This window comes from Phalaenopsis equestris, unplaced genomic scaffold, assembly GCF_001263595.1.
Source record: "Phalaenopsis equestris unplaced genomic scaffold, ASM126359v1 Scaffold000754, whole genome shotgun sequence".
Lineage (NCBI taxonomy): Eukaryota > Viridiplantae > Streptophyta > Magnoliopsida > Asparagales > Orchidaceae > Phalaenopsis > Phalaenopsis equestris.
This window is the reverse complement of record NW_018165194.1, coordinates 301,148-327,622: the sequence shown is the minus strand read 5'-3', so window position 1 is coordinate 327,622 and position 26,475 is coordinate 301,148. Positions and strand designations below refer to the sequence as shown.

The 26,475-nt window shown below is 37.3% G+C and overlaps 1 protein-coding gene across 2 annotated transcripts in view; it reads right to left on the bottom strand.

Moving 5' to 3' along the window:
* LOC110030703 (5'-3' exoribonuclease 4) overlaps positions 1 to 26,475 on the bottom strand; it is a 69,366-nt gene that overhangs the window by 18,051 nt on the left and 24,840 nt on the right. The window contains exons 12-21 of one of the 2 annotated variants that reach the window (XM_020733567.1): positions 13,439 to 13,534; positions 6,001 to 6,071; positions 5,675 to 5,803; positions 5,489 to 5,565; positions 3,615 to 3,655; positions 3,445 to 3,519; positions 2,962 to 3,113; positions 2,796 to 2,879; positions 2,621 to 2,696; positions 2,033 to 2,115 (exon numbers count right to left, since the gene is read on the bottom strand). In XM_020733567.1, the coding sequence (XP_020589226.1) occupies positions 2,033 to 2,115; positions 2,621 to 2,696; positions 2,796 to 2,879; positions 2,962 to 3,113; positions 3,445 to 3,519; positions 3,615 to 3,655; positions 5,489 to 5,565; positions 5,675 to 5,803; positions 6,001 to 6,071; positions 13,439 to 13,534 (884 nt within the window). Of the gene's footprint in view, positions 1 to 2,031; positions 2,116 to 2,620; positions 2,711 to 2,795; positions 2,880 to 2,961; positions 3,114 to 3,444; positions 3,520 to 3,614; positions 3,656 to 5,488; positions 5,566 to 5,674; positions 5,804 to 6,000; positions 6,072 to 13,438; positions 13,535 to 26,475 lie in introns of those variants that run through there. The other variant, XM_020733568.1, reaches the window with a different exon arrangement.

The following is a 26,475-nucleotide window of genomic DNA, read 5'->3' as shown; positions in this document are numbered from 1 at the left end:
TACTGTCTCAAAAATTTGAATTTCACCAGTAAGTTGGGAATTAGGCCCTTCATGAAGTTTCCATCCAATTATGCTTAAGAAATCTCCCTCAGCATCCCTACAATAGTTCGAATCTCTCCCTATATTCCATGACAGTCCCCTCCCGGGCCAAGACATAGAATTGCTCGTGTAGGACTCCTTCCCAAATTACTCATAAAAGTTCCAACAAACAATCCTTAAATTCCTCACACAAATAGACTAGGTATTTAGCCTCCCTTCATTGAAACCAGACTAGGAATTACCCCTCTAAACTTAAACCTGACGCCATGAGTTTCTCCTCCCCATTTAGCCTATTCACCGTGAAATATCACTCCACCCGATACACCAACCCATATGCATCTTCACCCTTGAAGATTGGCATATTCAATTTCCTAATCCTAGCAAGTCCATGCCAACTTCCTCTTCCTTTGTTCTTTCCCCCATGTATCGAGGGTAAAACTTCCCCTTGTGATCATATTCATATCACATCCTTGCTCCTATCCTTTCTTCTTCGCGCTCCTCCATACCCCTTGCACAACCTCTTCTCAGTGTTTCAGCTCAACCGCCTCCATCAATCTCTAACCCACCCTCAATTAGACCCCCATTCAGAGCCTTGGGAGGAGGTTCTTTAACTGGGATGCTTTCCTCCTTGTGTTTCTCTTGTTCAATCACTTTCTCATTCAATTTAGCCAAGGCTTCTCTGGTCACACATTGGTTAGAGTTTTCAAATTGAATCACCAACAAAATCTTGAATTGCATCTCAATAAGTTTCCTCAGCATCTCCTCCAAGCTCATGAATCGGCACTCAAATCAGTTTTCCATGGAGGAAAACATTCCTTCTATGGTGGAGAAGTTTAATCCATACCATATCTGATTTGACTAATCTCTTCTGCTAAATTTTCCTCCAAATCATTTTTCCTAGCCATCATTACTCCGAAGAAGATTTTCGATCCCCCAAGGCAAAATTTTTATAACTAAAATCTTGTAGTTTGCTTCTAGACAAGTAAAATGAAGTGACCGTTCCATAAGTCAGTGATCCTAGATCACTTCAATCTAGGTCGTCGCTTCTCAAATAGCTCCAATCATAAATGTCTAGCGAGATTCGATCACACGATGGCTGATCATGTAGCTGCAGTCCCATCTTCTCAAATAGCTTTAATCTCAACTACTTGTGAGGGCAATGCAAAAAAAAGAGAAAGATGGGAGTTATGGAGTGGAAGTAGAATAAATTTAGGAGTTTTACGTCTTTGTATGTTGTGGTCTTCGAAATTGAGGGCAGGGCACTTATGTACGACTGTCTTCCTAGCTCGAGTCACTCTTTAAAGAGACATGTAGTGATCCATTCTTCGCTTACAAGTGAGCTCTATAACATGGTTCAGTCCAAAAGCGCGCCCAAGTTTGTCGGCTTCCCTGCTGGTTGGAATCACGTCTGCTTTGCACGGTTGATGGTCATAGCGAGAGATTACGGCGACTGCATAAGAATCATCTTACCGAGTGCACGTCAATCTCGTCATTCTACAGAAATCAAAATGCTCTGATACCAATTTGATACAATTTGACGTAGAAATCGACACGATTTATCACATAAATTAAGGCGAGCAAATATTTTTCTTTAACAATCTAGAACAACACAAACACAAGGATAAGCACCTACTATTCGAGAGGTTGGCGATCTCTCCCAATTCCAACAAGTCGAGAGAAAGGAAGTCTCTCCCAAACCCTAAACTTAAGAGTCACAACAAAGAATCTTATGCATACCTAAATCCAAGCCTATTAGAGTCTATTTATACTAAAAGAATAATAGATAATGAAAAATTACATTATCCTTAGGCACACAAAAGGCAAAATTGCCTTTAGTCTAAGGCAACGGCTTAACAATGACCAACTCAATTCCTATACACAACACGATCAAATTTTGATTTAAAACATTCTTACACTAATGACCGAATTTTCTTCGATTAAAGTGAAAAAAAATAGACATTAGCAGCTAGAAAGGAATAAAACAGAAAAATACCTCTCTCTTGCTTTCTGCCGCGAGGAACCATTGTCTTCATGCCAAAGTATAGGGAATGGCTTGATGTCATACGGTTTTAAAATCTGCAATACAAACTAATTAGATTACTTTTTAATCGCAGAAAGCGGCCCGCTTAGATCCAAAATTTGCATCTATAGAGCTCTTGACCACCAAAAAGTTGACAGTGCGCAATCTTAAGTTGAAATAAAATAAAGGTGCAATTAAATATACAGTATACATTTCTCACGTATTTACATATCTCATACCAAAATTTTTATATTAGTACTCAAAATCTTTAAGATCACAAAATAATAATAATTCACATATCTCACAATTAGACTTTCATATTAGCACTCAGAATTTTTAATATTGCATCAAAAATAATATTATTATTACTTTTTAAAAGTGAAAATTTTAGGTGTGATATAAGCAAATGCATAAGAATTGTGTGCTAGGTATGTAAATTTCCCAAAAAACAACCTGGAAAAACTGATATGTTCATAGCAGAGGGATGAGGTCGGCATCAAAATCAAATTTGAAAATAAAAATGAGTTAACTGGTACCTTGCAGGAAAAAAGACAGATTTACCTTTGCAGGAAAAAAGACATACTTCGGAGGTTCAGGGATGTGAGGATGGGGCAAAGGATTAAAATAAGTAGCATTCCTGCAAGAGCAATTCTGCATGAAAGGAAAGTAAATGAAGATCCACAAAATAATGAAAAAAGTTGCAGGAGTAGTGGTAATAAATTGATCGCAAACTTACAAAACCAAATTATTATTGATAAAGTGAACTGATGAGGTGCAAATGTTTCTCTCGGTCAAACAAAGAAAGCCATTCATTCCACCACTACAATATTTTAAGAAAAAATTATAAGTAATCGAAATAAAAAAAATCATTCAAGCAGTGACCTAAGTATAAGCTTACAGACCTCAGAGCTGCATCTATTATAATTTGATATGATGCATGCAATCCAAATTGAGATCTCATTTGATATAGTGAAGCAAATTGCACGGCCAAAGGATGATTACTATTGACATAAATTATGTCAAACATTATATTATTTCTAAATCTTTCCTCCTCCTGACAAAAAACATAAATGAGGTATACTTCACTAATAAAGACAAACATGTTCAAACAAATATGCAGGTATCCAATTACAAAACAAGGGGCATTTACTTACATACAACCCAATTCTAATGTATTTATATATCTAATACCAAAACTTTACTTTTTTACAATTTTACATCTTTCATATCCCATAAAAAATGCCACAATTTTAACTTTTAAAAAATGAAGTACACCTTTTTATGCATTGTCAAGGTTTTAGGTGTTAGATATGCAAAGTACATAGGAGTTGGGTGGTATTTATGTAAATCTTCCAAAATAAAATTCAACTAACAGATGTTCCCACCGTCAATGACTCTTCGAGCTTCCTCGTCTCAGCTAACAAGCGTCTTTCATCAATAAAAGGCAATTTTGCAACCCCCTAACATAAAATCGAAATGCCAAATGTAAAGCACAGCTTTATATAATAAAATTCCAAATAACATTGTGCAATCCAGTCTGACAAATATAAAATACCTGCCACGCGAACTTTTTACCATTCATATCAATCTCAAAATCTGAGCGCAGAAATAAAAAGAGCTTTAGTTTAGAATACGGATCAATAATCAGTAGAGTATGCGGATGAAATAGAGCACCAGGTGGCTGTTTGGGATCATTCCTTTCTTTTAAATATATATGTATATGTATGCATGTATATATATATATATATATATATCTATACACACACATATATAGTGTTATTTATATTTTGATTTGAAATAAAATATGTTTAGCATGTTAAATATATTTTTTTCATTTTTTATGTTTATTAAATATTAAATTTGACCGGACAACAATAGTTGACGACAACTAGCGTTAGTAGTCTTTGTTTATAAAATCACTTAATGGGAGCTTTTTCCGGGTCGCGGCGTGGTACCAGCTACAGCACAATGTATGAGATACTGTAGATGCTACAGTACCGTGGCCCAAATTTCCTCCCCTTTCTTTTTCATTTTCCTCTCTCTTCCTTTCCTTTTCTATGATTCTCCTATTTTATGTCTTCCTTTTCTATTTCTTTCATTTTCCATGAAATCCCCTATTATAAATCCTATTATAAATCCTTGCCTTTATAAATCCTTGCCTATTATATTACTTCATTTTTATTTTATTTGCTAATTGAAAGCATTGCCTAATACAAGTCTTAATCCCTCATATATATAGGGGTTTTTTTTTGCTTAGAAAAGAAGATTTGGATGAGTGCAGATTTCTAAGTGATACCTTTGAAGCATTCTTTTCCTCTAGGGCTATATTCGACAGCAAGGTGCTGCTCCGAATGTAACTCGTCTGAGGTGATGACCGTCTCGGCTGTAGCTCAATCCCAAAGAGACATTTTATCTTTTTGCAACCCTTATTAGAGTATGTGTTATGTCTTTATGTTTGTGTTGTTGTTTTGTTATCGTTTATTTTTTATTTTGACAAGTCCTGTTGTAATCTTTGAAATTCAAAAATAATAATAATATTTATGTTGTGGTTTTTGCTTCATTTGGTGTCATTTAGTATCCGAGTCAGCCCAACCCTACTCATATCCAAGGGTTCCCTAGATTCTGCCCTACCCAAACCACCTCCAAAATTTTTCTACCTTAAAAGTTTTGACGAATGAGGTCGAAGCTTCCCCAACCCTGGAAGATTGACGTGGGAGCCTTTTTCCGGGCTGCATCACTGTAGTTGCTCCCCTTTTATTTTTTGTTTCCCTCTCTCTTCCTTTCCTTTTTATGATTCTCCTATTTTATTTCCTATCTATTTTATGCTTGTCTTTTCTATTTCTTTACTTTTTCATGAAATCCCCTATTATAAATCTTTGTCTATTATATTGCTTCATTTTTATTTTATTTCTTAATTGAAAGCATTGTCTAATATAAGTCCTAATCCCTCTTATATATAGAGGTTATTTTTTTTTAGGAAAGGAGATTTTGATGAGTGCAGATTTCTGAGTACTGTCTTTGAAGCATTCTTCCCCTCTGTGGGCTATATCTGACGGCTAGAAGATGCTCTGGCTGTAACTCGTTTTAGGTGGTGACCGTCTCCAAGAGTTCGGGTGGTGCTCTGGCTATAGCTCGACCCCGAAGAGACATTTTATCATTCTGCAACCCTTATTGGAGTCTGTGTTGTGTCATTATGTTTGTGTTGTTGTTTTGTTGTCGTTTATTTCCTGTTTTGACGAGTCTTGTTGCAATCTTTGAAATTCAACAATAATATTACTATTTTTGCTCCCGTATCAAGTTGATTTGCTTAAAAAACTAAAATAAAAAAAAATGTAAAATAAGTACACTAAACAAATATGCTTTTATAAATAAAAACAAACAAAAAAAAAAGTCCAAATATGCTTTAGACAAATGCCTGTTTCGTTTTACCTTCAGGATAGAAAGAGCTTAAAGATGAAGTTGGATCAGTCATTAGAACACCATAGTGTTTAGGCAGAGCTTCAGAGCTGGAACAAAAAAATACAAAAATATAAATAAAATGCGTATCAGATAAATTAACATCAAATTTTCATTAATATATGCAAAAGTACACCGCAAACTTGGTTTACAACCAACCTGGAAGCTGGTAGTGTTCCCATTAATTGATCAAATGGTTTAAATGGTTGACCTCGGAAAAACGTGATCTCCAAATCAGTAAGGCCCTTCAGATCAGAAGCAAAGGGAGCATAATGGTATGGGTAAAACCTGAAATTTTCAGAATTGTTTAAAACTTGAATTCCATATTTAGGAAGTTACAAAATTTGTTTTGGATATAAAAGTTAACTGTCAAGAAGTACCAATTTAATTGGGAAAATTTATCAGATATGCACATCTTAGTTTAGAAAGATTTACTTAAAAAAGGAACGACAACATTAATTGAGCGTTCAGACATCAACACTAACCACTGCCAGGAGCAGACACCTTCATAATAATATCTCATGATCCAACAGAGTCCTTCAACATATTTTTGAACCTGAGAAGCATATATCATACTGGAGTTAACCCAAGCCACGACCAAACGATAAATACCATTGTTAAAATTCAAAGAAAGTAGAAGACAACTCTTCAATAGAAACAACACAAGAGCAAGCAATAATGATGACTGCAAAATTAGAGAAAATACAACAGCATAAAAGACATAAACCCCTCCTCCTCTAGAGGAGGGCAGCAGATCAGGAGGGTAAAAAGGAAGCTACTATAGGACTGGCCAATAGCTGGGACGAGCCCGGGAGGGGTGGTGGAAGATAGTCGACATGCAGGAAGTAGCGGAAAGGGGAGTCTTGCTCGACACAGCAAGGAGGTGACCTGCTAGAGTGGTAGGCAGGTGGAGGGAAGGTCCGTGGGGCTGGATAGCAGGTTTGGGGAGACGGGACAGCAGGTGGGAAGGCGGGACAGCAATTGGGGATGACAAAACAGCGGTGAAAATGATCCAACAGTAGGCTGGGATGTTGTATGGGTGGCGGCAGGGGCAGGTGGGCAGTGCTGGAAAGCTGGCAGCTGAGCAGGGGGAGGGATGGCTGGATACAGCCGGAGTACTGCAACCTCCTCAGATACAACCCTAGAATAGGAGAAACGCTCCAGACAGACCTAAACCCTAAACCCTAAACTCAAAATAATCACCAAAAACTAATTCCCTAAGCAAAACACCCCCCCTATATATAGTAGGGATTAGAACTTATTGATAGTGTTGTTAAATAAAAAAGAAATTAAAAAGGGAAGACTAGAAATAGGCAATGCTTATAAAATAAGAAAAAAAATAAAAATGGGAAGAACTAGATATAGGCAATGCTTTTATAATATTAAAGAAATAAGAAGGGATGAAAGAGAATTAAGCAATGACTTATAATAGAAGATTAATGGGAAATGAAAAAAAAGATATGGAAATTCCAGCTTCCCCAGGAGGGCCGCTGGTCTAGCAGAAGGCTCAACTGACCGCAATAAGACCGGTTTGGCCGAACTCCACAAGCAGCCCCGCGTAAGTCTCCCGAGGTTGGAGGAGCTTCAAACTCATTTGTTGAAGCTTCTGAATTCCACTGTTGCACCTGAATTCCACTGTTGGCTGCACTTGTGAGCGTACATCCATCTAGATCCAATTTCCTAGGACTACGTGTCTTGCCCTTTTGAATCTTCCCAAAATAACCCATGGTTGGTTCAAGCGGGTGTGCAATGAGAGGATCTAAACCTTGCCCCAAGGCGGTGGTGCTATGCCATCCGTGAGACCTTGAAAAACCGTTGGTTGTATTGGTACTGTATCCGGAGCGGGTGTCTCAGTCGTCTCGTTCGGTGTCAGCACTAAAAAAGTTCCACTAATGCCACTCTACTAGGAAAGGCTCCTTTAATCACCGGCTCTGGCGAGGGAAGTAGAATGATGTGCTTCCCCTCCTTGATGAAGGAATATGTTTATGAATCCATCTTGTTGATCCTCCGGTCAAACTCCCCACAGGCGTCTCAACAGAAGGTAATGGACATCCATAAGGATCACATCACCACAACTGGTCCTATAGCTGGCCCCCAATTGAAAACTCTACTAAGCATGTCCGATCAATGCTAACCTGATCTCCTTTTTCAGCCACGTTAGTGAAATTGGTTGGGAATGCCTCTGAGTCACGAGTCACATTTTATCTACTATTTATGTCGATGTCACGTTCTTGCTGCTCTGACGTCGATGATAAGGCTACAAACCTTTCCGTTTACTGTGCAGCGGGTGTAAAATATGTTGTGGCGAAGCCACTACGAACCTGTCATGTCCTCTGTCTACAGGATTCATCGAATCATGAGCGTCTCTCCTTCATCTAGGGAAAGCTGATATATGTCACATTGTTCCTCAGTTTTCTCCTCATCGCTAGTCTTCTTCGCAGCACCCTGATCTGTGAGTGCGACTAAACTGCTCGTGGGACAACTGGAGGCTATGTGACCGTAACCGTGACATCTGTAACACTTCCTGATCGATATAGTGTTGGAGGAGCTACTTCTCCTGTTTCTTCCAGCTTTGATCTGGAGTATTATTTCCTTATCCGAGCTTACTAGTGTCTCCCGGGATATCCTTCTCGGTCGTAGTAACTGTAGCAGACTGTCTGCCTGACGGATGTTGCCTGAAGGATGGTTGTTGCCTGCTCTGCTTCTGTTGCCTCTCCTCCTTCAGTGCTAGTGTTTGAACATCTCCAAGTGACGAACAAGGCTGCAGCTATACTATATTGCTAATGGCTGGCTCCAGAAACTCAATTAATAGGTTATGGTATGCTCCTCTGGATCAACCAGATCACACCTCATCTGCAGCTGATCAAACTGCTCCATGAACTTCTCTACTGACAGATCCCTCTGCTGCAGGTGGTGGAGTCTTAGAAACATATCCTCACAGTAATAGAGTGTGAGGTATTTCCTCTGCATCACTTTCTTCATCTTTTTTCACTTTGTAATCTTATCGATGCTTCCCTTTTCCTCTGTCTCTATAAGTTTTCCAACGACAAAGAGGTATTTTTTCTCCATTTGATGGCAGCTAGTTTGACCCTCTTATCCTCTGACACATCTTTATACTCGAAGATTCGTTCAACAGATTGCAACCAATCAATAGTCTCTTGATACATACCTCCCTCAAACTCTGACAGATTCACTTTGATGTCGAAGTCTCTGTGTTCTCAAAATGACACCTCATCTCGGAGATTCTCCCTCTGGGAGGGATTCAGATATCCCTCTCTATGTCTTCTATGATATTGTAATTTGAAACGTCATGGCATGTCTTCTTCATCGTTGAAAATCTACCCATGGAAGGGATTCAAATTGTCATTTCTTTCTCCCTATCTAGATCCTTGTCGAAGTTAACCTCCTCCTATGTTAACTCTTTAATCTCTGCAAGCCTCTGAAGAAGACGATGTAGCTCTCATCGTATCTCTTCTCGGATAGGCTCAGACATATTTCTCTTTGGTGACATGACTAGGGATTAAGGAATAGGAAAGAAAAACTTTGGTGAGGTTAGGTATTGGGTTGTGGAAAGAATATTTGGTGGTAGAAAAGAAAATTTTTGGTTTATGGCGGATGCTAGGATAGGACTAAAATTAGGCTGGCTCTGATACCAAATGATACCGCAGTTAACCCAAACCATGACCAAACAACAAATATTATAACTGAACTTCAAAGAAAGTATAAGGCGACTCTTCAACATAAACAATACAAGCAACAATGACGACTACAAAATAAGAGAAAGGACAACAACATAAACGACAAAAATGACCCCCACTAGAGGGGAGCAGATCCCGAGGATAGAAAGGAAGTTGCAGTAGGACTAGATGGTAGTTGGGACGAGCCTGAGAGGGGTGTTGAAAGGTGGTCGACGCGCAGGACAACAACAAAAAAGGGAGTCCTGCTGGACAACAACGAGGTGGTGGCCTGCTGGAGTGGTAGCCAGGCTGGAGGGCAAGTCCTGGGAGCTGGATAGCAAGTTTGGCGAGGCAGTACAGTGGGTGGGAAGGGTGGACAGCGGGTGGGAAGAAGGGGCAGTAAGCAGAAAGTCCGGACAACAAGCGTGGATGACCGGATACCGGTAAAAATGGTCGGACAACAGGTTGGGATGTTGTATGGACGGCGACAGGGGTGGTTGGGCAAATGCTGGGAGGCTAGCGGCTTAGAAGGAGGGCGGAGGGACAGGAAAAGGGAAGAAGATATAACAACACCTCGAAGCATGATACAGCCGGAGCACCACTACCTCCTCGGATACAGCCCTAAAACTAAGAAAAAATTCTACACATAAATCTGAACTCAGAATAATCACCAAAAACTCAATTCCCTAAGCAAAACACCCCATATATATGATAGAGATTAGGACTTATATTTGGCAATGCTGTAAAATAACAAAGAAATTAAAAAGGAAAGAACTAGAAATTGACAATGCTTGTAAAACAAGAAAGAAAAAAAAAAAAAGGGAAGAACAAGAAATAGGCAAAGCATGTAAAATAAGAAAGAAATTAGAAAGAAAAGAAATAGAAAGAGGCAATCACTTCTAATAGAAGATTAATTGGGAAAGGAAAGAAAGAATTGGAGGGAAAAGGAAGAGAAGGGGGCATTGGAGGGGGTGGAGTGGAGGCAATGACTTCTAATAGAAGGCTAGACCGACCCCAACTAGGCCGGTTTGGCCGGCCTCAAGCAGCCTGCAGGGGGGTTTGGTTCAGCATCAGCAGAAGGCGGGACCGGCCCCGGCCAGGCTGGTTTGGCCAGCCTCCCCAAGCAGCCTCACATCAAAATGTGATAGAATTAAGCCAATTTGTCCGCATAATAGGTTGAAAAATGGCCATTTCAGCTACAAAAAAACTTTGTAATGTTGCCAATCCGGTGCATTATCCAGCAAAAGTGATTTTCACATTAATGTCCAAACACATATTATCTATTAGATGGAATTTATCATAAACGCTGACACATTAAAGCACAAAAGGTGAAAGTCATGCTCCACAACAAGGCAGAGCTAAGAAAACTGGAAAACTTACATACCACTCAATTCTTATGTATTTACATATCTAACACATAAACTTGAATTTTTAAATATATACCGCCTTACCTATGCATGAAAAGGTGTATTTCACTTTTTAAAAGTAAAAAAATGGTGATAATTTTGATGTAATATGAATGATTTGGGTGATGTAAATGTAAAAGGCAAAGTTTAGATGTTAGAAATGTAAATACATAGGAATTGGGTCGTATGTATGCAAATGCCTCAAAAAATTCCTAATTACTATCTGAGGCATCACTTCATTACTGATTATAGCCAGAAACTCATTATAATACTCATGTCAGTCAACCGTTAAAAGAGTGGAGTGCAATATACCAGTTTAAGACTACAAATTTGCACTATTGTCATAATCAGCACCAAGTTTAGGCTTGTCGGAGCCCAATCTCTACTCTTAGCTGGTTTTGCAATAGAATACTGCATCAAACATCAAAAGGTAACGCTATTTGAACTTTGAACTTCATTTAGTTCCTATCCATTTATCTGGATTCATGGTTCCTCCTTTTTGTTTTCTTTATTGGGACATTTACATACCACCCAATTCTTATGTATTTATAGACCTAACACCAAAACTTTACTTTTTATATTTATACCAGCCAATATTTCATATCACATAAAAGTGCCACTATTTTAAATTTTAAAAATTGAAAGACAACTTTTCAGGCATAGGTAGGGTAGATATATGTAAAAATTGAAATTTTGGCGTTAGACATGCAAATATATAGGAATTAAGTGGTACGTACGTAAATCTTCCCTCTTTATTTTACCATACCGGAATCCTACAAGTAATTTCAATCCATAATAGTTTTGACAACTCCTTTTCATTAGCCCTTGTGCACTGATTTAGTTTTTCCACCTTACCCAACCTGCCCGCACCAGTAAGGGAACACAAAAAAGTCATTTTACTCCATTGTATTACCTCTTGATTATAACTCCTGCACAAATCTCCAACAATTTATAATTATGGGGTTGTTTGATTGAGTATATTATGAGCGTGCAGAGTTTGAAATGGAGAGATCTTAAATTTATAAGTACGTTCAGTGTAATAAGATTCCTAAATATTTCTCTTGTGGGGGGTTTTGAATACCTCCAATGGTTCATTTTTTTAGAATTCATCAAAATTGAGCGAATTCCAATCCCAACATTTGCTCAACACATTGAGCTCATCTTGACGCTCACAAAGTCCATCATCCAAGCACTCACAAATGCCTTTGGTTCCCCCACTCATGATCTCTAGCATTCTCACGATTCAAAAAACCTTCGACAACCCTACGCTCACGACCGATAACCCTAAAAGATTCATTTTTTCTCCAGAAAATCTGAAAAATATATTAAAATTATATATTAATACAAAGCAGATATTTAAAATATATATTAATAAAATTTCAAGATTCATTTTAGTTTCAACTAAATAAAAAAAGATCTCTAGAATATAAATTAAAACCAACAAAACAACCTTCAGCATTTCAAATAAATTGTGTTTACATAACATTGCTTTTAAAATAAACTTGCAATCAAATAACCCCTATAATTATTTAAAACCATCCTTTATATAACTTTACTGTATAGATAAACTAGTATTATTTTCTAACCTAGATTCAGGTTCTTATTTACCCTTCTCAATTGGGTATACTGCATTGTAAGTCTTAATAGTATAACCTAATTCTTCTTTTATTTTCCATAATATTCACTCATAAGAAAGCACCCCAAAGACACCTATTCAGGTAAATTTTCAATATTAAAATCTTCATCATACACTTACCCAAAATATAAGAAATCAACTTTATAACACCTTTAACGTTTATTCTTATCCAATGTTGCATAAATTACTACACCTCAATATGCCTCAATATTTGTACAAAACTTTCTCCATAATACATCGTTGCCATTTTTTCTTATCCCTGCCAAACTATTAATTTTCATCCTTTTCAAGCATCATCTACGTGCAATTCAGTTTTAATGGAAGTTATTATTTTATCCATTTTCCCCTTCTTTCATACAGTACATGAAGTTCTATCAATAAATTGTTCAATTTAGTCATCTCAAAAACCAAACAAATTTGAAGAGACTATGCTCCAAGTGCTCTATAAAACAAGGTTTATAATTAATTTCTTCATTGGTCTAACTTTGCAATTTAATCTAATCATCATTGGGACTGTTAGAAATATTGGAATCAACGTTTCATTTGTATTTTTTTTTCCATCATTCAACCTAAGCACCGCTGAATAGTATTAAAGTGTGCTTAGATGTGGAGCTTGTGTGCACATTAATTAAGAAAAGGCCATTGAGATCCATGTCCATGAAGGGGCAACAATTTTATAAAGTATGGATGAGAAACCCACATTAACCCTACCGTTTTAACCAACTAAAAGCATAATAATACATAGAACATTACTTACTAGTTAATTCCCAATAAATAAGATTTGTTGAACATTAATCTTCAAAAGCATGATTATGCGGTTCATATTAGAGACGAAAGTTCTTTAACAAAGAATATATCAAATAGACCAAAAAATTTTAATATATTACTGGTCAGTGACAGATATAATTTATTAATAGTGATTTACAAACATACCACTTAATTCTTATGTATTGACACATCTAACACCCAACTTTAATTTTTTAACATACGCCACCTTACCTATGCATGAAATGATGTATTTCTAATTTTAAAGTTAAAATAGTGATATTTTTTATGTTATAAAAAAGATTTGGGTGGCATAAATGTAAGAAATAAGTTTAGGTGTTAGATATGTAAATAAATAAGAACAGAGTGTACGCATGTAGAAATTAGAAAGAATATCATAGGACCAAGTACAATTATCCAGCAATGAACTCAAACTCACGAGGTCATTCTTCAATTCTTCAATTGAATTAACAGCTTCTTCTCCAAACTTCTCAGTATAGTACCTTTCTTTATATCCCGGTTCCCCCAATTTGATCTGGCAAAGAGGAAAGCTACAACAAGGTCAAGCGGTATGGCAATAAGAGCCAAGCTTAAAAGCTTATAGCGATGAATTAAATGTCAAAAAAGGTACACTCCAAATTATACTATTGCTTAACTGTTGAGCTATCAAAATGGTCCCAAGTAGAAGGCCCAACTCAAGGGAAAACACAGTCATTAAAACGTCAAAAAGTATGCATGCCCCATGCAATGCATGGGAAAACAATTAAGCAACTCTGCAAAATAATCGTGAGGTAATTTTTATACTGAAATGAATGTGATTGTAAATTGCACTGCTGATTTCGTAATAATATCAAACTTTAATAATAAGGTTGACCTAAAGTTCACATAAAGTTAGAGCTATAATTAGCAAGATATGATTTTCCTGTGTATTTATTCACCAAACTGATTCAGCTGAACTAAATGTGCTTAAAGCTTGTTTTAGGGTCTCACTTCTCATCTTACAGGATTTTTGTTTGATTATTAGGATTTTAACATACTTCTTTGGCCTATGTTTGCTATAAAGACTGTCTAATGAAATTTAAAGGTTGTGAGGTTTTTGTTGTGCTATTTAGGCCTCGTTCAGTATGGTATTCCTTAGCACATATGACATTAAATGTGTGCCTTCCAAATCATCAAGTGGCCCAACAAATTTATGGTAAGAATATGAAGAAGTCATCATTATCACTCTAAACAAAGCCTTCAAAAGCTTTCTCTTTCAAGCTATCAAAAGCTAGATTTTTTCCCCTAGAATCTTTAGTTAGGAATCAAAGTAAAAACTCGTTATCATTATCATTAGCCTTATCGCAATTAGGTGATTGGTTGTGGATGTTGTACATTCTTTTCTAATTGAGTGCTACATGAGATGGTAAAACTATTTTTCAAAAGTCTTTTGCGGCGGTGTTACTTCGGGTCTATGCAATTTCCTTCCAAACATGTTAATACTAACTATATAAGCTAGTTTTATTAGTGCATAGTATTTCCCCGTTTGTACATGAAACCACCCAAATATAATTTTACTAACTTCATCTGTATTACGTTATACTACCACCACCCACATGTTATAATCATTTTTCACTCTATTTTTCATAGGCTTCTCACAAATCTATGTTAAAATTTTCATGTATGATGCACCAACTTGGTTGTCATATGACCCGTCATAGTTGACATTGAGATTAAATTAATAAAACAAGTCTTATCGTAATTTATAAAATAAATTTAAAGCATTCATGATATTCTCCACTATTGTGACTCTTAAGATATTTTTCATTTTAACCGCCAAGCAATAACCCTCCATATTTTGTCCTTTACTGATAAATCCATTCTTCAGTATAATAGCTACATGAGATTAAAATAACAAACTAGTGTATCACTTGATTTTCTAGTAATATTGATTTATATTCATCAATTTCACATCCATTAAAGTTACCTAACATTTTAATCTTTAATAAACCAATTTTGTGCCCCTCATCTTCTAAAAATTTCCGCATTATTTTAACTTTTTAACTCATGTCAAAAGATGTTTGACCTATCAGCATTATGTGATAAGAAAGCATAACCAAGATACCTGTATTGAATATGTTTCATGAGTATCTACATAACTAATTAAAAAAACATAAAATAAATAATGATATTTGACTTAATCAAAGAAAAGGTTAATTTGTATATGTTAAAATATTGGAGTAGAGTAGCATATATTATTGATAGAAAGAGGGATACATAAACTCTATGACAAGAGACACTCGTAAAGAAAGAGATAAAAAACAGACTAAAGGAGAATGGAAAAGAAATAAAAATAGAATAAAGAGATGTAGAAAAGCCAATAACACCAAATAAAAGAAAAACCCGCAAATTAATAATGACTAGAGATGGTCATTATTATTTTAATACCTAAAGTTGAAGGATGGATGTCAATCTTGTTCAACTTGGATTTGAAGTCATCGAACAGTGGCCGAAGAAGGATCTTTGTGAGGATGTTAGTTGGTCACTGAAGAGCACAAAAGAAAAATAAATTTCCTCGACTAAAGTTTTTCCTTGGAGTGTCTGTCAATCTTTACATGTTTGATACGATCATGTTGGACCGGGGTGTGGGTAATACTAACGGCGGTCTTTTTATCACCGAACAACTGCAGGGGGCCGGAGGTCAACATACGAAGTTCGCGGATCATGATGCGTAACCAGAGAGCTTCACAGATCTCCAAGGATATGTATAGGAATTCAGCTTCAGCACTGCTCCGGGCAACCACCGATGGCTTTTTGTTTTTCCATGTGACAAGATTTTCCCACACAAATGAACAGTACCAAGAAGTAAATCGTCGATCATGGATTGATCTGACCCAATCAGCATCTGTATAAACAACAATAAAAGAAGAGGTGTGGAGTGAGAAAAACAAATTTGAGTATAGTGGTCTTTTAAATATTGGAGAATCCAACGGACAGCGTGGAGATGGAGCTCATAGAGATCATGCATGAATTGAATTATTATATCAACTGCATGACATATGTCGGGGCATGTATGAGCAAGGTAGATGAGTTTTCCCACAAGATGCTAGTAGTGAGTCTTGTTAATAGGAATTGCATTGGAAACATCAGATAATTTTTCATTAGAATCCACTGGAACAACCACGTTTTGCACAAAAGCAGATTATTCTCTGTTAACATGTCAATCACATATCTGCGCTGAGACAAGCAAATGCCTCAAGAAGACCGAGCAACTTCCATTCCTAAGAAGCATCAAGGGGTCCCAAAGTTCTTCAATTCAAAGGACGTAGCTAGAATGTCTTTCAAAAACTCCAATGTTGGTAGATCATTTCCTGTGAGCACAATATCATCAACATAGACAATAAGAATAACAATTTGACCATTGAATGAATGTCCAAAGAAAAGAGAGTGATCTGATTAAGCTTGAGTAAAACCATGACCCACTACTAGCTTAGTGAACTTGTCAAACCAGATTTGTGGGGATTGTTTTAGTCCATAGGAACATCCATAGGAGTAGAATAAGGAATAGTCCAAGAACTCTAGCTCCCCCTCACTTGAAGTACAGTTAGAAAAATAGGGAATACTTTGAAAAAATGAGACATCAACACTCACATAGAATCTGTTTGAGATAGGATCAAGGGACTGATATCATTTTTTAGTAGTGGAGTACCCTAGGAAGATACATTTTATGAATTTGGGATCAAGTTTATTCTGAAAAAAGGTTATACACCCAAAAATTTTGGGATCTAAAGTGGAGAAAACCTGGTTGCCAGGAAAACATGACATCAAGATGGCTAAGGGGGTTCAAAAGTTGTGAATTTTAGAAGGGACTCTTTAGGAGATAGGCGGCAGTCAGTATGGCGACATTTCAAAAACGTATCAGGACATTAGATTGAAACATAATGGAGCAAGCAACGTCAAGGAGATGTAGATATTTCTCTCGGCTTACTCCATTTTGTTGAGTGTCTATACACGACCTATGGTGGAGAATGTCCTTACTTACTAAGAATTTACCTAAAATAGATTTAAATAACTCATGACCATTATCAGTCCGAAGAACCTAAATTGGAGTTTTTAATTTGGTCAAAATGAATGTGTATAAGTTTTGGAAAGTGACAACATCTTCCGATTTGTTTTTTAAAATATATACCCACATCATTCGAGTGTGGTTATCAATCAGAATAAGGAATCATCGTTTATTAATGTAGCTAACAGTGCTAAAGGGTCCCCATACGTCACTGAGAATGAGTGAAAAATGAGCGGATGATGTGTAAGTGGGGGAAGGTAATGAACCCGAAGATGTTTGGATAACTGACATGTTTCACACATGAAACTAAAAAGACTTTGATTAGAAAACATCAATGGATACAAATGTTTTAAATATTGAAAATTAGGTGACCCAAACGACAACGCGCAACATAATGGGATATTCAGTGACTCGAGATAGGCTACAACTACTGAGTGATATGTCATTGTTCTCCATATTTTTCTCTTGGAAGTAGTAGAGTACAGCTACCCGCTTAGCAAATCCAATCATCATCCTCAAACGAAGATCCTAAAAGACAATGTTATGTGTTAACCTAGTGACAGATAAAATGTTACACTTCAACAGTGATACATGTAACACAGATTCCACAGTTAGGCCAGTCATTAGAACAACAAACCCTTTACCAGCAATAAAATTATCGGAGTCATCCACAACTATGATCTTCCCTTTTACAGAACATGGATAGTATGTCGAGAAAGCTTGCGAGCATCCAGTCATATGGTCTATGACACTCAAATCAATGATCCGGGATTAGAGGAAAAATATGTGTCATAGGAATAGTACCTTGACGGACAAAGAAGGTCAGCGTGCCAGCAGAAAATTGATTGGATCTAAGTAGCTTAATTAACTGCTCTGACTTTTTAGAGAGTCGAATGATTCCAAAATGTTCTGGGTGGGAGCTGGTTGAATCGTGTTAGATTCTGATGTCGTAGAAAGACCCTTGGCAATAGAGGATTTGGCCGAGGATTTGTATGTCGGTTTTCCGCAGAACTTTCAACACTTGTCATGAGTTTGGTTGGGTATGTGACAATAATCACAAGTGGGGTGACTTCACTAATAGATAGTTGTCGATTTGAACACAAACTTTGTTGATTTTACTTATTTTTTAATATTTTGATTTTATCATAAAAATTATTTATGCTTCAGTTTTTAAAAAATACTCTAAGGCGTGCATGGTCAGTGTTTTGCAGCACCGTGGTCGAGGGTCTTCACACCTATGTGCCTAAAAACTACGCATAATTCTTCAAGCAATGCATGAAAGAAACACAAGATTTCGCCGAACAATGTGAACGAACACTTGGAATTTACATTTTTAATACAATTTTATCAACATTATAGATAGCTTATTTTAGTCAATTTTTCCGGACCCTGCAAGTCGAAATTTGGGCAACCAACTGATGTCGTCCAGTTTGGGAGTTGCATTGAGAGTGCAAGACCTTACCACCATGTCTAACTAGACATGTGCGGCTAATAAAAATATCATAGGACACCATTGCTAGTATTTCTTTTAATTCATCATGCCTAACCAAGTACGTGTAAGGCTTCGATACCTATATAAAAGAAGCATAAAATATCCTCACCACAATAGAACAAAATGTATGAGTACTGAAATAGCGGCTTTTCCCACGTGCATATAAATTTATGTGTGGCAATCTCCACCTTTTTTATATATATGTGAATCACATCTTCCATTTGCTCTTATCCCGCTCTCCTACAATGATTTTCTCTACAACAAAGTTGATGGAAGAACAAACCCCCATTTTAGGATTTAAAGAACTCCTTACTTTTATCTTCATCGATTTGTTGCAAAAGAGATCTCCACACCACCAAGGCCCACTATAGATAGTAAAGAAACATTACAACAACAACAAAACCTTTATCCCACTAAATGGGATTGGCCACATGAATCTTTTTTCTCAATTGCATCATATTTTCATTTAGTTCTAATAAATTAAGATCATTTTTTATACAATATGCCCAAGTCATCCTAGGTCTACCTCTGCCTTTCTTAACATAAGTAGAATCTAAAACATCTAGTCTTCTAACCGGATCATCAGATGATCGACGTTTAATGAGACCAAACCATCTAAGACGACTCTCTAATTTTGTCTGTCATTGGAGCTACACCAACCCTATCATGGATACATTCATTTCGCATTTTGTCTCTAAATGTAAAGCCACTCATCCACCTAATCATTCTTATCTTGAATACACTTAGCTTAGTTTTATGCTTCTTTTTTAAAGGCCAACATTCAGCGCCACAGAGCATTGCAGATTTCACCATCTTATAAAATTCTTATAAAATTTTCCTCTTATAAAATTTTCCTTTCAGTTTAAGCGGTACTTTTCTACCAGACAATAGGCCCCTAAGCATTCTCCACTTCAACCAACCAACTTGAATTCTACTAATAACATTCCCATAAATATCACCATCACCATCACAGCAGGAAACATTGTTGTACAAAATAGTTCTCAAGTCCATATGTTGGAATCCTATGCCATTGCATAACAAACTACTTGCCTCAAGCAAAAAATAATTAACTAGGATTAGGAATCATGCTTCTCGTACAGCTCAAGTGGTAGCTCCTACCAAGCCTGTTATGCACTTTCTCTATTCGCTCCATTTTTATAACTAATTAGTAAGGCTTCCTGTACTCTCAGCAAGCAAATCACTTGCCTCATAAACAGCTTCAGCTTTATTATTATTATTATTTTTTTTTTTGAGAGCTAGATTTTGATCAATGATCTATACTTGGCTATTAAAAAAAAGGATGATAACTTGAACTTTGGAATGATTAAATTGCAGCCTTTATAGTCATTTCAAACTTATCAGCCCTTTGACTTGGGTTGAGTCAACGAAGGAATCTCAGGAGGTGCCAACAATGGGCTGATCCGAGCACCAATAAGGCAAGTGGTTCACGTGAACTAGGGAGGAGAGTCACTGGTGTTGCATGAAAACAGAGAGCAAGGCAAAACGGAGGTCTTCGAGGAGTGAGGACCAAGCTTCACATGTTGGAGATGGAACTAGGATGGAGTTCGGCCTTTGAGCTCGCCGGATATGGGAGCAGAGAGACTGGCCGAGCAGAGAGCTGGTGTACGATTGGGGGATGTGAGAGAGCGGCAAGCTTCATGAGTAGGGATCGTGCAAGGGAATAGTGAGCTAAGTTGGGTGCATTATCACGATAGAAGAACAAGAGGTGTCTGTTGTGTGATTTTTGGGTTTCGATTTGGAGAGCAGAGAGAGGTAAGGTGCGACAGGCTAGGGGGAAGGCTTGAGTTGTAGGTAGGTCGCATGAAGTAAGAGCAGGAGAAAAGAGCAGTCAAAGGCTAGGCAAAGAAGCAGGGATGCGAGGACTAGCGAGATTAAGAGCAGGGGTAGCACAATCTTGAAGTGCGTTCAAAGATGAGGAAGTGAAAAAGAGTTGTGTAGCTGTCTCTGGCATGAGGAAGGGGCAAACCTCAAGAGGACAGGGTGGATAGTTTAGGTTTTGTTTTTCCCTTTTTTGTTTTTTGGTTTAGGAAAGGGACGAACAACATCGATGGACAGGACTGTTCACTGTGAGCAACAGTAACATTGGCAAATAAACGGGGTATAAAAGAAAATGAAAATTAATGCATTAATTATTGCTCGTACAATCTCACTTCTCGTGAATTTCAAGTTCGCACCATGGCCTTGAATTTCATGTTGATGCTTATCAAGTATGAACTGAGATAGTACTGGTATATTTTCTAGATAATTTTGACATACTGAAACTGCTTGAGCTGTCCGTTTTACAATAAGACGTCGTTTGAGCAACTATGATGAACATCGGAGCAATTCAGGCCAAACTTACATCAGTGTTTTATTTTCATTGTGCTTGGTCTTTTCAATCATAGAATATTTTTTTTGGTATTTTTGATATTTTGAACGCAATGCCACGATTCATTTTTATTAACAGAGGTCATTTGGCCAGCCCCGACAACACTTGAAGAGATCCGGCTCAACTTTTCATGGTCCCCCATTTGACAACAGTCATCTTCGTCATGCAACCGTTCTAAGCATTTTGGCACTCTAAACACATTGATGAATTCTATTTCATGAATGGGTGATGTTTTAGGAGACTTCAGGTGTGATTAAGATATTTGACCTTAACTTACATGATGTTGTATTTTTCATTCATCGTTATCATCATATTCGATCAACTCATCTTGTGGAATAGATATATATATAGCCACAATAATAGGTTCACGCACAAACATCAACACTTCAAACATAAATGGACCATCACAATGATAAAGCGCAGGAAAAAGTAATCAAGATGGATGATAAGTTAAGAAAATGCTAATAATAAAGTTGATGTATATAATGGATTATCAAATACTGCTAGTTAGCCTTCATGTTTATTAAGACAAAAAGCACACGTGTGTGGGTCAATATAATATATATATATATAATAAATTTAATAACTAATCTTATTTTTTAATGTACAACGACTAACTTTGCGTGCAACAGGAGTGACTTAAGATCGTAAAAACTGCAGAGCAAGTTGACATTTTATAATAAGAATTTTATTTGACATTTTTGTTATAGTGATTCTAATGTAAAAAAGAGCAAACTAAACTTAAAAATTATTTCATTGCAATAAGATCAAAATAACAAAATTACTTGTTACAAAAAAAAAACAACTTCAATAGCAACCTAATCGATCTCAATCTATACACAAAGAAATTTGGTAAGTAAAAAAGTTAGATTAAGAAAATAAGGGAAAATATGTATTTTCCTAAAATACCTTCATTTTAACAATACAAACTAAATTTTCCGTTAGTTAAAATGGCAAAACTATTTTGGCTCCTGTTCAAAAAAAAAATCAATAAATGTACATGTCCATATGCATCTTTCAAATCCTTGGGAGTATGGTGTTTCTACCTTTAAGGTAGGACATTCCACTTCTTCACAAACTATTCAATAGAATAATATGTATACATATAGACCATTTATCTACCATTAACTTATGATGATTGCATTTTTTTTATCTCTGAATGCAATACATTCTATTCTCTCATGGCATCTCTTTCAAAGTCCACAGCTATAAAACTTGGATTATCAAAATGCAGCATAAGTGTGGGCCGTGTCTTTAAAAAAAGACAGAAAGAAAAGAATGATTCTAGTAAATTTTTAGTGGATTGTATTAAATTAAAAAGTTGCTCATCTAAAATGTAGTCATTTGAGAAAGAGCTGAACAGGTGTTCCAAGGATCTCAACGTTAATAAATTAAATCGCTTGGTAGTATATAAAGCCCAAAACAACTAAAAATATTATGCAATGATTGTGATTGAAAAGAATTATGTTCACAATCTATAAAAACTAGATGCAAACAAATGAAATCAAGGAAAAAATAAGAAAGATGACTTTTCCAAATAATTCGCCATTGGTAGACAGTTAAGTTTTAATGGAGTTATTTAGTTCTTCAAGAGAAATTTTCATATATTGGAACACGTTATTTATATTTTTTTTTAAAAAAAAAAAGCCTAAAGGCTAATATATTAAAGAGAAAAGATATATATTGGTTGTATGCGTGGGCCCAAAAATAGGCACTCAACCCACACGGTACAACACACACAAAAAAACCAAAAATGGTACATATAAAAATAAAAAAAAGCACAAAAACCACTAGGGCCAGAAAAAGAGAGGGTCATCACAATTTAGTCATGCCTCTGCCTCTAGTTCTCGGAAATGATCCAGCTAACAAATTGGTAAGGAGTGTATCATTACCCGAAGTAACCAAAGTATCATCCATAAGATTCCTGAGCTCAAGTAGATCTCCATTCTTCTTCTTCCTCCTGGAAGTGTAAACCTGTCATTCCTCATCCGAAGAATGATGAGGTGGTAGAGTTGTAACAGAAGGATTACCAATTGTAGTACCCACAATAGGTTCTAGTATATGTGCAGTATGAGTTGCCTCAGTATGAGTTGCCTCTCCTCTACACCAGATATTTCCTGAAGATGGGGAGCTGCGAGGTTCTTCAGATTATCAATCTGAACACTATCCATTGTAGGTAATAGTCCTTCAGTATTATTTTCAATGGGGTTTGCAGCATCACATCAATCGCAGTAGTAGTAACAGTAATAGCAGTGTCAGGGGAGGGTCCACAGGGGCAACAGACATCTCCTGACCAGTAATATTCTCCTCCGGTGAAACTAAAATGTCCAGATTAGTGGGGTTAGACTCATCCTTGTTCACTTGAACCTTAGATTTCAAATTAGGATGGCGCTTGTGACATTTATCAAGGGTATGCCCAAACATCTTACAGTGGGTACAATATGAAGGTCTGCGTTCCATGACAGTTTGTTGTCAATATCCATTATGAGTTGTGTCCAGTCAGACTTCAGTAACATCAGGTAAAGTAATATCCCTTTCCACATGTATTTTGACCACATAAGATCATGTTAGATTGAAAGTGGGTAGATCTAGCTTCAAATGGTACCCAAGAATGACCCCAATAGAGTAGAGAACCTGATGATGAAAAAAGTGCAGCTTGAGACCAGATAGACTAAATCATATCGGTACAGTGGGAGTTTCATGATTTGCGTCAAAATTAAGAGACCACTCGAATAACTTCATTGATTTGTCTGCAATATTAAGATATTTATTGTAGAAAATCTAAATGTAGTCTTCAGCCACGGTTAGTTGAATCAACACATGTCTTTCATCCATAAGTCTCACTTTCAACTTGTCTAATAGTTTAAGATCATCAACTCTCTTTCTGATAACTTTTATAGGTGGGTGCCCCCGCTGAAATTTTTCAATAAGAGCGAACTTGAATTTCTCAATCCGGGAGTTGATATTTCTAAGTCAGAGAAAAAGATTGTTGTTTTCCCACCTTTACTACTTCACTTCTTAACAAAAGGGCGATCACTTGTACCATCACGACAATCCTTATAGCTTAAGGGGAAGACAACCGCCGACTCCACCTGAGGGTTACCCACCACGTGGGCAAATGAGGCTTTGTCTGGTTCAACCATAGAAGAAGGGAGTGTCATTAGAGCAGGGAGAGTTGTCGGCATTCGCCTGTTGCGAGGTCCCCGACACACAGACGAAACGAAGATGTCGGACAGGAAGAGAAGTTGTCGGACAGGGAGAGGCACAACATCGAAACAGAACGATGCAGACGCAACAGACACAACAGACGCAACAGACGCAGACGCAGACGGGAGTTGCAACAGAATTAAATGCGAAGAAATCGAGCGAGACGTCGATGCTGACGCAGACGCAACAGACGCACGCGATCCGACAGCATCGAAGAGACGCAGTAATGTCGGGACGAAACAAAGGCGAGGTGTGAGCCCTCTCCTTCCAACGACAGAATCAAATGTGACTGTAATCGCTATTGGAAACCCTAGCATAGCTCTCGACCTTATTTATATTTAACCTTTTTTTTTGAAAGCCCAAAAAAATGCTAATATATTAAATAGAAAAGAAGATACAGATGAAATGTGTGGGAGGGCCCAAGCATGACACCCTGTCCACACAAAAAACCATAAAAGATTTCAAAACTAGAAAAAACAAAAAACATTAGATATTAAAATAAAAAGCCTAACAGTGCTGAAATACATAGTATCAGGTGGCTAGAGAGCGACCCAATTTGGTCTTACCTCTACCTCTAGTTTTAGAGAATGAACAAACTAATAAGTTGATAAAATGATTGTTATTGTCACTAGTAACCAATGTATCATCCAATATGTTCCCGAGTTGGAGTCGGTCTCCGTTCTTCTTCTTGTTCTTCTTCTTCCTCCTGGAATAGACATGTCATTCATGGAAACTGAACTAACCATTGCTTCATAATGGGGTGGTAAAGTTGAAGCAAAAGGAATACCAATCATAGTACCCACAATAGGTTATAGTATATGTGAAGTATGAGTTGCCTCTCCACCGGATACTTCCTGAAGAAGTGGAGCTACAAGGCTCTCTTGATTATCATTCTGAACACTATCATTTGTAGGTAATAGTCCATCAGTATTGTTTTCTATGGGGTTTGAAGATATCAACATCACATCACTCGCAGTAACAGTAATGACAGTGGCAAGAGAATCATACACCAAAATCTGTCCAGTGGTAGCTTTCTCTTCAGGTGGTACAGATATATCCTTAGAACCATCCTTATTCATTTGATCTTTAGATTTCAAATTAGGGTGAAACTAATGACATTTATCAAGAGTATGTCCAAACATCTTACAATGATAACAATAAGAAGGTCTATGCTCCATGACGATTTGTTGTCAATATCCATTATGCATTGTGCCCAACCAGACTTCAGTAACATCAGACAAAGTAATATCTCTTTCCACAAGTATTCTGGCCACAGAAGATCTGGTAAGGTTGAAAGTGGGTAGATCTAGCTTCATAGGGTCCCCAAGTATGACACCAATAGAGTAAAGAACCCGATGATGAAAAAAATGCAGCTTGAGACCAAGTAGACTAAACTATACCGGTACAGTAAGAGGTTCATGATTGGGGTCAATATCAGAAGACCACTTGAGTAGCTTCATTGGTTTACCAGCAATGTTAAGATATTTTTTGAGAAAATACAAATATAGTCTTCATGCACGGTCACGGTTAACTGAATCAAAACATCTCTCTCATCCATGAGCCCAACTTTTCACTTTTTTGATAACTTCCACAGCTGGGTGTCCCCACTGAAATTTCCCAATGAGATCAAATTTGAATTTGTCAGTCAAGGTTGAAATTTCTAACTCACAGAAAAATAGTGTTGTCTTCTCACTCTTCCTGCTTGCATTCTTAATAAAGGAACAGTCACTTGTACCATCACGATTCTCCTTATAACTTGAGCGGAAGACAACCGCCGTCTCCCCCTGAGAATTACCCGCAACTTGGGCAAAAGAGGTTTTACCGGGCTCAACCGAAGGAGGAAGCTTCATCGCAACAAGTCACAGTAAGAGAGAAGAGCTGCAAGTAGGACAGAAGAGGTCCTGGGCGATGTTGCGCAGAAAACGCAGACGATTGACATCGCAGATAACGGACGTCGCAGAATTCTGCAGAGACGCGCACGCCGCTTGCACGAACGCAGTCCCGCAGAAGATGCCAAGCTGCAGGCGACACCGCAGCAGGAAGAAGAAACCGCGCTGCAGCTCGACAGACACGAAACCGCAGCAGAAAGACGCGGAGGCCCTTCGTCGTTGGGCGCGAAAGAGAAGAGGACGATCGCGATGGAGATTGACAAGCGCAGAGTCCTTCGTAGTCGTCGTCGAATACGAGAACTTCATCATTTGAAGGGCGAATAAAAAAACTATATATATTTTAAGGAGTGACTTGAGGCTATTATACGAGCCCCGGCCATCCCCGATGCGCCTAACAATTCGAGTTCCACACCCTCCATATATATATATATATATATATATATATATGTATATA